Consider the following 11,877-nt stretch of genomic DNA (forward strand, 5'->3'; position numbering starts at 1 on the left):
TACAAAGGCTGGGTGAACTTTTGAGCTGCTATGGAACGAGGGTAGAATGAGAACTAAATCCGGAGTTGTCCGGTTGGTAGGTACAGTAGAGCAGGCCCGTACTTGCCACAGGGTGGCAAAGTTTTGGGAGTGACATATTAAAAATTATTAGTGGTTGTAATTTTCGCCTCCATTTTTTATCTTAGAGTCACGTATCACAGTCTATAATGTATGTGCGTGCTAATTTGGATGTCTGTTTATATATTCCCTTTGCTTACACATAACTGAATACAGATGCGCAAAGTTTTCTTGGGCTCGGGGCAAGAAATATCTAAATATGGGCCTGGATAGATATAGACGCCTTATTGATTACGCCACCGCCGTCGAGAATGATGCAAAGTGGTACCATATATAAAGTTTATCAAGTTCCAGGCAATGGCCCCGCGTGGCGTAGTCGCTAACGCGCTCACTTTTGGTTCGAGCGGTTCCGGGTTCGATTCTCGCTCGAAAAAGTGCAACAGTTTTTTCATGCTAGCCATCTTGAGTGAGGTTTTTTCTGGGTTTTCCTCATTCACACCAGGCAAATGCCGGGATGGTACCTAACAATGGTCCCCAGGGTGCTTCCTATCTTTCCTTTCATCAGATAGTGTGCTCGCCGCGGGACGTCATCCCTCATATACGTGACGGGCTAAATAGCCTTCGATGCTGACAACCCAGAAATCTAATTCCTAATCCTAAGGTCCAGATACTTTACTAAGATTTTGGGTCTTGTATCAATAAGAGAAGTGCTCTCTGTAATTTAGCCTTTTCCATTTTCAAAGATTATGTGAGATGGAAACTACAATCTAACGTAAGATCAAAAGCACATGTCGCCGACGTCGAATTAAATTCACACACACATTAACCACTTGGCTATAAACCAAAACAGAAATGTGGTCACAACAGTGCTATGTAGTGACGAAATAGTTGCACTAAGTAGTGTATATATAGACCTACTAAAATGTGCTGAGTGTGAGTAGATCGTGGAGAACTCAGTTCTAAGTAGGAGTTTCAAATTAAGATGCCCCCACTTTTGCTCTATGAACTTTATGCATTGTTAGATATATAGTTTAGTCGTGAGTATATGGATATACATAGTATATAGAAGTGCGAAAAATCTTATTTTTTCTCTCTCTTTTAGTATATTTAATAAAACAAAAAAAAAGCGCGAATTTTACTTGAAATACTAGTTGCTCTTAATTTCATAGGCTAGTGGAGACAACGATAATTCAGTTTTAATTATAATTAATTAATTAATTAATGGAAAGCAGAGAGGAAGGAAATTACAATGAACTGGTCGAATGAACTAGCGATCTCACGTTCGCTAGTTCGAATACTGCTAGATTCTTTTCCGCGATTATCTTCATCGATTTCCATATTTTGTGGGATGTTAGATCTAAGACTTTGCGCTTATATTTTGTTCACTACAAAGACTGTCAAGCAGAATTTCTAGTGAGGCAAGTTAAACATTTAAACAGTCAAAATATAGGGATTAAATTAGTTCTACGTAACTTACTCTGCTGCAATTGGTTCGTCATAAATAAATTCGAGTACAAAATTTATGAAGATTCGCCTTCTAAAATGCATATTTTTATATAATGACTTCTGTACAAGCGACAAAAGATACATAAATTGTTGGCTCTAATTTGTATTACTTATAAATATTGATATGCACCTTGTAATTTTTTTATGGCATAAACGATAACAAAATTAAGATAATCTTTTAAGCTGAGTAAACATAAAGCGGAAATTGTTTCTATGAGTATATATATATCCTTAAGAAATTATGCACATTTTTACAGCTATACAATGCAGGCACAGCAATGAGGATTGCTATGTTGAAGGTTTATTTCGGCATCTTAAAGAAAGGAAATACATAATTAACGTGTAAGATTAATATCTTGAAATTCTCTTACATTTTGTTGCTCCTTAATCACTGCATTGTTCATGTTGTTCCATCAAATACTTTTTGCACTTTCAAATAATAATAATCATAAAAAACAGAATTCTGCATGAATTTGTTCCTTATAACATTTAGATTGAATAATTGCAAGTTAAGATTTAGTTGACTGAAATATATTCGTATATTAAGTACTGGAGCAACGTGAATAATTGAGAACTTACTGTTAACTAGTGAGAACATTTTTGAATGATTCGTAAACGTGATATTCCGTGTTCTAATTCATAAAGCTTTCTAAAATGAAGAATAAAGTATTTTAAGTTCTAAGAATTTAAAAAGAACTAAGAATGAAGCAAATGTAGGAAAGAAGCATCAGCATTATTATTCTGATTGTCCACAGTTCTACCTACTTCGTTATTTCATTAAGGGAACACAGCTGTTAAGACAAATTATAAGATAATATGTTGCATTAAAATGATATTTCTTATTATTTTTATATTTATTATTCTTCATTATTTGTCTGCACGAATTAAGTCATTTTGTATAATGATGTTGATACCAAGAAATATTTCTTTTTCGAATATGTATACACTTTATTCTCACGTGCTTTATTTTTATTGCTGTGAACAATCAGAATTCAATTTTTTATAGAATTTTATTATATTTTCCTCTATCACTTATTTCACTATTTTATTCTGTTGCTATAGCTTGATACACATTTATCATCATCATTATCATCATTATGTGGTGCTTCTGTGCCTGAATGCATTTACTATTATTTTCTTTTATATTTATTTATTTTTCTTTACAGAAATATATTATTTGTTTCTTTATGAAACTTACATTGATTTTTTTTTCTTTTTAGGATTCCTTTATGCTTTTGGCCTGCATGCTTGCCTGATGCCTGACTGTCAAGTTGTATTTTTGGCGATGCCCCGTTTTGTCCACAGCCCTTGATTTCGCAGGACGTACTATCCACAGAACATTCATTCGTTAAGCATTGATTAACAATAGCTCATTTTTTTGTATCGAACAAATCCATCACCCAAATGCTAATTCAACCAATAAAAATGTAATTTAAGATTTTAAAATTTGCGCATTTTAAGAACCGCAACTGAATCCGGTTGGTCGATCACACTTCACCTAGCTGAAGACCTATCCCATAGGGTATAATAACAGCGAATGACTTCAGTTCGTTGTAAATAATAAAAGTAATACCATATGCATTATCATGAGTATGCCTACCCATCTCTCGTTAAATTACCACATATTCGCAACTAAACGTAGGAAGTTCTTCGGCTTGAAATAAAAATATCGATTGGGCACAGACAATTCTCATTTGTTTCACTGAATTCCATCAGTGGATAACAATACAATATAAATACACCTAGGTATTTCCACGGTCTAAATCGAGTGTTCTAAAAATGGCGCCCATCGACCACAGAGGACTATTCTACAAGTCAAAACTAATATATATATATATATATATATATATATATATATATATATATATATATATACACATACATACACTTTTCGGATCTTCGTCTGGAGAGACAAATTGTACTATGTGCCAAGATCGAAGATATAGAACCATAGGGTAGATCCACCAATCCATCTAATAGTTACCTCGATTCTTTCTAGATGGCAGTTAGTCAATAATTGTTGACACTAGCAACATTTATTAGCATAACTGTCGATGTAACTGCTTGATGGATTCATAGAGCAATATTAATAGTTCCAAGTTAATCTGCGATGTTTGCCACATAGTGAAATTTTGATTCCCTGTAGCGGCTGAAGGAGGCCCTGCAGGGTATACCATTATACACTGCTCCACAAAACTTAAGCAACCCGAGAGAGCGTGGTATAAGTTACGTGTGGGGCCCATCCAACACTGGTTAGTGGCATGCACATACACAGAGACACACAGGCAAGGCGAGCGCCCACTGTATCGCATAAGCAGCACCGTCTAAGAGCGGTGAACAACTTATGCCATGAGGCGTACACCACAGCCCAGTAGTGTCCGAGGCTCCAAGCATTGAGTTAGTGGTTCTTGTGTGGGGTACACACCTTGCAATGGCTGGTAGACGACATTTGAGTGACTTTGACGGCGGGCGAATAATTGGGCGGTTGGAATTGGGCCGATTGCAAGTGGAAGTGGCGCAGGAATTCAACGTGAACAAAAGTGTTGTGTCGAGGCTGTGGAGTCCCTTCCAAAATGGAGGTGAAGTCAGTAGACGCCATGGAGGAGGCCGTCCGAAGAAGACGTCGGCCGTCGAGGACCGATTTCTAACAATTTCTGCCAAACGTAACCATCAAGCTTCATGCTCTCAACTGGCCAATGAGTTGTTTCAGGCTACAGGACAACGCGTGAGTCGTGAAACTGTTCGTCGGCGGCTCAATAGAGCAGGACTGTATACAAGGCGGCCTGTGCTGTGTGTGCCATTGAAACTGCAGCACAAACGTGCGCGTTACACATGGTGTCAGGAACATGTTGCATGGGGGAATACCAGTGGGCGCGTGTCATGTTCTTCGATGAGTCGAGATTCAGCCTGTCGTCAGATTCTGGTCAGAGACGGTGTGGAGAGAGCCAGGAACACGGATCATCCAAACTTCATTGCTGAACGGCCGTCCTATGACGGTGGTTCTATTATGGTGTGGGGTGGAATTATGCTGGATGGGAAAACGGACCTCCATATTGTGCAACATGGAACTTTAACAGCACAACGGTATCGGGATGAAATTCTCAATACACATGTGCGCAATTTCCGCGGAGCATTTGGTCTACACTTCCTTTTCATGGACGATAATGCCCGCCCACACTGTGCACATCTTGTGTCCGAGTATCTGGAGAGCGAAGACATTACGCGTATTGCATGGCCTGCATATTCGCCGTACTTGAATCCCATCGAGCATGTGTGGGATGCTCTTGGGCGGCAAATAGCTCAGCGCAGTCCACCAGCACGCACTCTCCCTGACCTGCAAACAGCTATCCTCGAGGAGTGGCGCCATCTGCCGCAAGACTTGATCAACACTGATTTGCAACATGGAGGCCAGATGTCGTGCCTGTATAGCTATTCGTGGTGGTCACACGCCATATTGACTGTCTATACCCTCGCACAATCCAGCTTCACCTGTGGAGGTATCGTTGTGCTGAACTTTTTGGTCACTCTGTACATCCTAACTGTATTGTTCGTCTTCACTTGTGTTGCGTTGTGCATCTGGACCGTCTGTTTGTTCATTATACTTGGTGCAGTGATCATGTCGTTTTATTTTCTGACACTTTCTTCGAGTTGCTTAAGTTTTGTGGAGCAGTGTATATTATTTTCGCTTTGTTTTAGCTCTGTTGTCCGTGGGCACCATTTTTAGAACACCCGATATATATATATATATATAGTCTCAAAATAATTTGCTAGAAGTTTCAGATGAACTCGGGCTCGAGAAACAAGCAATAAACAAAAAATATTAAGGCCTGCTGAGTTGGTGGAAGTTAAAATGGTAGAGAATGTAGAGAATTTTTCTGGAAGATAAGATCCCAATCCTCGTAACCTAGTGATGGGATACTTCTTTCCTTGTTTTAACGTTGTCCTGTACACCCCGTATATATGGAAATAAAGAAATCTAGAATTTTTATTTAATACTTTTCTCTTGTGAGCTGAATAACAGAATGAGAAATAGAATTAAATAATGTATGGTGACCCAATAATAATTAGGGAAATAATTCCCAGAAAGATCAACACACGCCTTGTCAATCCACTACAAACAAAGAACGGTTGGAGTAGGGGTTATGTAATTACTCGTAAAAACACGTTTTGTTTGCGTCTTTTTTAAAATAAAGAAAATCTTTAAAATATTCAAGAATACAAATAATAATGATAGGATTGGAAGGAGGTGGGGGACATACTCAGAACTTTGAATTTCAATAAAGAATAATTCTGAAATCATGTTGTTTAAAGCGAAATTGTACGAAACTGATAAAATGGTATTTGCATTGATTTCGACTTCATATTAAGAAGTAAATTTTCGCATTTTCCAGTTAAAGTTGAATTGTTTATGTTGTACTTGGGATGGAAAAGATCTAAACATTATGAAGTAGTAATGCATTCTTTTTATAGCATAAAATAACTGTTCTGTTAAATACTTATATTTAAAATGTCTGTGAATATAGTTATTCAAATTACATTTTTTTTATGGATATGAACAATTTAAAGGTGATATAAAATCACATTTCTAAATTCCACTTTTAATAAACACCCATTTTTATTAATACTAGTAAAAGAAATAGACCACTAATCATGTTTTCATAGTAATTTGGAGTGGTCTAACGCCCCACTATTATGTCTTTTAGGCTAAAAAATAAAATTAATGTTTTCCTTTCCATTGGTATTAAGATACAGAAAAAGAAGTAGAGCTCTAAAAAATGTAAAATTGGTTATAACAGTGTTGAGAAAGTTACAATTTCATTAAAATATTTCAACAAAATTGAAGTTCTAAATATTGAATCTTTTATATGGCTAATACATGAATTTTAAATTAACAAATTTTATTTTCGTTTCCTTTGTCAGATAAATAACTTGTAAATTACACTTTATATGTATTTACATAAAACAAATAAGAAAGAAATTAATCATGCAACCCATTTTTGAATATGGGTTTTGACCCTTTAGAGGTGGACAAATACTGACGAAATGTCAAATGTAATGAATGAGCTGTGGATGGCGTGTCTTGTGGATTAAATGACGTGTGGACAATAATGTCTCCCCATCTTGTTAATTATTCCTTTTTGAGTTTCTCTTACAGGAAAGAGGCCACTAGAGTAACAGAAGTGTTCTTTTTTGTCTAATTTTCAGCCTTAAAATTCTCCCTTCTTCAGTTCTCTGAAACAGCTGTGGGGTCCACCTGGAGTAGTAGTGCAGGGGTAGCTGGAACATGGCCGTCTCGTAAGCCAGTGGAAAAGAATCAACCTGCAGCCAGCAATCAGCAACATCGTTATGCTGACTTGGAATTCACAGAGGATCCATTTAAAAATTACCGTTACGAAGACCCTTTCAATATCGCGGATCCGTTTGGCCAAGAGGAAGAATCCGATTTCAAAGGAGACAGTGTGGGTTTTATTACGAACACCTTGAAAAGTGATAATGTGATTACATCTAACAAGTTTTCTGACCGATCATTAGGATCAAGCATTGATCCCTTCAGCCATCAGAGACTTAGTCCGTTGGGCGTATCTAGTCCTCGTGATTCCAAGTCGTCTTCCAGAAGTGAACAGACAGTTCTAGGAGCGTTGTCCAAACCGGGAAAAGCACAGCATAAACTTCCGCCTGAAGACGAACAATTAGCGTGGGCAGCGGCCGAAAGTCTTAGGCTAGAAGACGAAAGACGGAAACGACTGGAGCAAGAACAGGCTGATTTGGAATATGCTCTGGCGCTCAGTAGAGCTGAGACAGCAGGTGTTCCTGGTGCAAAAAAATCGTGATATATATATGTGTGAACTTAGCAGGGTCGGCACGTTTCTGTTTTTGTGTTAGTGATGTGTGCCCGGAAGCTTTAAGGAAGAAGTACATCTTGATAACCCTAAAACGATAAAAACTTCTTTATTTAAATGTTAAGTGCTCTTTTTCTTTTGTATTAAGTGTAAATTTTCAACTTTTGTGTGTAGCATGGACATAAGTATGAGTTTATTATTTAATTCTTGACTCCTTAACCTGAGTCCAGATCATGAATGAATGTTGCCAGATCACCATGTACTATTTCAATGTGTATTACGTATCAATCATCATTCCCATTATATTTTGAGCTAGACACAAACATGATAGGTAATACTCCTAAGGAATCCGTATATCTAATTGAAAAGGAAAAATAGTATATACATGAGGTCGAGTACTTGTTGATAGCTATATATATAGATTATATATATATATATCGTGCTTTGTTGATTATGTAAAAGTAATAAGAAAAAAATTGTTACATTTGCTTTCTGTGATACATTACTACAAGCCCACATGTACTTTTCTATGGTGCATATATTGAACTATTATGGTTCTACTAGAATTGAGAAAAACCAAATGAAAAATTGTCCAACATAAGATAAATTATAATTTTTAGAAATCATAGTAAGGAAAAAAAGAATATCCTGTTCAAGGCAACATAAAAAAATGTTAAAACAAAAAATATATATATTTGAGGAATGTGGATCGGCAGATTGTTTAGAGGTACTGCTAAAATTCAACTATCAGAACGAAACAGGAACTGATCCTTCTTGCGGTGTGTTGGAAATTATTGTTAGGTTGATTTTCGAATGTATGGATTTGTGTAAGCGCCCGTTAGTGTGTATGTATGGTGATCTGAGTTGCGGTTATCTATTTATTTATTAGATCGATATAAATAATAATATTTAAACTTGTTACTCCAACAGGTGCAATAAAAAGTGTAATCATACATTTTTCTTCCGTCAAATGTAGGCATTGCTACACTTGCAAACACATTTAACTGATGTAAACATCATGAAAAGAAGGCGCATGTAATTAATTATCTTTATTTGTAGTATCAATATTTTTAACTCAACAGCAAATACAGTACTACATTGTGGTAAATTAAGAAATATTTATCGTTGGTTTCATACTAGTTAGCAATAATTATGAAATAAGATGGGCAATTAATTGAATAGAAAAGCAGTTATCAGTTAATGAGAGAACTAAAATCACATCCCGAAAATGATGTAATATTATTTTTGGATAACAAAATACTGTAATATGTGCTGTCGTTAACCGGCATGATATCAACTGGAAGAATTGGAAAAATTATTTCTTAATGTTGTGAGCAGTAGCATGGATAAATATTTGTTTTAATATCGTTCCCAGTCAGCATTGTATTTGTAAATGCTGTTCATGAAAGAAATTGCTTTGGGGGTTTATCTATCATCGGGCAAAAGACATACTGGGGGGTTCTGACTACGAAGTTTTTAATGAGTAGAATTAGCACAATACATTTTATGGTTAAAATCTATTCGGACTTACGTAATCATGCTTTCCTATAATTAGTGGTTGACGTAATATCACTGTGATTATTGTTTATCTAAGTAACATCACTGTTTTCATCATTTATCTATTTCAAAACTAGGCCTATGCTTTTAAAACTTTTTACTGTAATTTCGAAAAAGTTGCCCATTTATGCGAAGATTGTTCATTAAGTTTTGCCTCCAACCCTCTAATTTTTGTTATTAATTGTTGTACATAAATATTTTTACCCTTAAACGAAAGTTTAAACCTTCTGCTTTTCAAGGATTCTTTTACTGTTCAATATAGTCCCCACCGGCGTCGACGCACTTGCAACAGCTGTGCACTAGTTATTGCATGCCGTCGGTCAAGTGCTGACGACACCAAGATAGCACTGCCTTGATGACTCCCATGTTGGATGAGAAAAGCTGGCCTTCCAGGTGTGTTTTAAGCTTTGAGAACAGCTAAAAGTCACAAGAGGCCAGGTCAGTGCTGTAAGGTTATGCGGCAAAACCCCCAACTTGAAGCTTTTGCAACGCGGCGGTGGTCTCTTGGCCTGTATGCGGTCGTGCGATGTTGTGTTACGGATGGCGTTTTTGAGAGGACAAAAAGTCAGCACTATACCTTCGCTGTCCCAAAAGATGGTGACCATTTCATTCCTTGCTGATGGCTGCGTTTTGAACTTTTTAGGACGGAGAAAGAATTAATGTTTGTACTCCATGGACTGGCGTGTAGTGTCGGGCTTGAAGTGATGAACCCAGGACTTGACTACAGTTAAGAAACGCATGAGAAAGGCATCGCGTTTGATGGTGAAAACGGGCCAAATTTTGCTCACATGCGTTTTTGAGGGCATCTTTCATTTCCACTTTCAGGTGAAACCTATCTTGAACACACTTTCTTGAACCCAAGCTCATCGCATATAATGTGATTTAGTGCTCAGAATGATATGATCATATGAATACCTTGAATCACCCCCTGCTTAATGCGCCGATCACCGCGAACCAATGCATCAACCTATGCAACCTATCCTACTTTCTCTGGAATGCAGTCATTAGCCGTCCACTGAGGTCCTTGTCATGCAAACACGATGTGGCTGGATTTTCTGTGCGCACAGTTCGAACGCATCTCCACTGCTAATATCCACATATGTGCTTTCCTATATATAGCAGTCATGCGGTGGTAGGTGTTGATGGGTGTCACGCCTTCCCACAAAAAGGCAATCGATGACCACACGATGTTTTAACCGGATACTCATGTAGAGCATCACTATTCCTGCGAGTGCGTCATTTGTCAGTGGAGTGACCTGAAAAAATAACACACATTTGTGAAACAAGAGGTTCCAGCTTTCGTTTGAAGATACAATTATGCACGTACAACAATTAATAAGAAAGTTAGTGTGTTGGAGGCAAAACTTACAGAACAACCCTCGTATTATATTTCATTCAATACATTGAAATTGAGTCTTAGAACAAATGTACCTCTCAGTTCTCAGGAATCGATATGTTGGAACTGTCTTCCAAAATCTGTTCAATTAATCTTTCAAGACACTTTTGAGCCGTTGTTCAATTGAAAGTGTGTCCTAATTAAAAAGCATAGGGAATAATTGCTGCTATATTGAAACATTGTAATAAAATAAACGTTCTAAATGATTAAACGTGACACTACCATTATATAATTACTAAAACACCACCACTCCGTTTAGATAGTTACATCTTATACAAGTAATCGAAATTTACTGACTTCTGTGAGTAGAAAATTCCGACTTCTTATATTAAAATGTGCAAAAGATACTAAATAAAGTTTAAAATATGAAATCCAAGGTTTGTGTCGTTAGCTTCTGTTGGCAATGTAACGGGCTAGATTTAATAATAGAGTGCAACAACAAAGTATTTTCCTTAGAATTATGCTGCCGTAAATCAACAGAAAAAAATCATAATACTAGTCTTGTTAACGCAATTTGTTGAACGTTCAGCAGATAACTGTGCTCACGATACACTACAAGGTTACCATATTGGAACTTGAATTTCCAAGGCTTTACAAAATTATTTTTGCAGTGAACTTAAATATAGAAGGAAACAGAGTTGTATTTGTTTAAATTTAGTTGTTTTGTAGTTCTTCATACATTTCTGTGTATAACTTATTTTATTTATTTTATTATATAGATTAATGAAAATTGTGATAGTGTGCTGTCTGAATTGTGGAGTAAGCTACCGAAGGCACTGTAATATTTTTATTTTACTCGATGACACGTTCCAAATTGATATCTTCTTGTGGTTCACGCGCTCCAAAATTTTCCCTTATTCCTATTTTAATAACCGGCTCATGGTTAATGCTTCGCTCCTGGGCTAAATAGTTATGCTAATTCGAGCTTCGTGTCAGTTTAAAAATATGTACATCAGGTAGTATAAAAAGGAAGGCATTCGAAATACATGCCAAATAAACCCAAATACTCTCTCTTAAGATAAATACATTTATGGTTGGAAGGAGATGTTTCAGTATTACTTCAAATAAAAGCTCTTTTACATGAAAAGATACGTAAATAAAAAATAATTAGCAGACATAATATAGAATAGGTGCAAAACTTGTTTATTATTATCATTGGGTGATACTGTTACAGTGTTCGCTATTTGTTTTTTCATATTTACATTCCATCGTGTATTACTACAAAAAAAAATGTACTACACTTTCTTATATATATATATATAGTATATGACTATTCTGCGCAAAATAATCACTACATCTGGGACAGTCTGTGTGTATATATATAATATAATATAAACTACGTAGTTTTTCACAAACTTAGACACTTTGCTTTGTTTACTAATCCCTGTTTCCGTGATTAGCTGTCTTTGCAGCTTTTATTAAGTAGCTTTTACCTATCGGTGTGGCACTACTTTCATGTAGCCGTTTGACCTGGCAATTTCTCTGTTACGGATTTATTATTATTATTATTAAGGTACTTGC

General features: G+C 36.3%; 1 protein-coding gene across 5 annotated transcripts in view; it reads left to right on the forward strand.

Annotated features, from left to right (window-relative positions):
- Window positions 1-11,877, forward strand: part of LOC145673498 (uncharacterized) — a 154,541-nt gene that overhangs the window by 141,109 nt on the left and 1,555 nt on the right. For all 5 annotated transcript variants that reach the window (XM_081743268.1, XM_081743263.1, XM_081743266.1 and 2 more), the window contains one exon: window positions 6,792-11,877. This exon is cut by the window's right edge and continues 1,555 nt beyond it. In XM_081743268.1, the coding sequence (XP_081599394.1) occupies window positions 6,792-7,394 (603 nt within the window). In that variant the 3' untranslated portion in view covers window positions 7,395-11,877. The remainder of the gene's footprint in view (window positions 1-6,791) is intronic.

The sequence above is a fragment of the Thermobia domestica genome, chromosome 16 (genome assembly GCF_964235325.1).
Source record: "Thermobia domestica chromosome 16, izTheDome1.hap1.1, whole genome shotgun sequence".
NCBI classification, from domain to species: Eukaryota; Metazoa; Arthropoda; class Insecta; order Zygentoma; family Lepismatidae; genus Thermobia; species Thermobia domestica.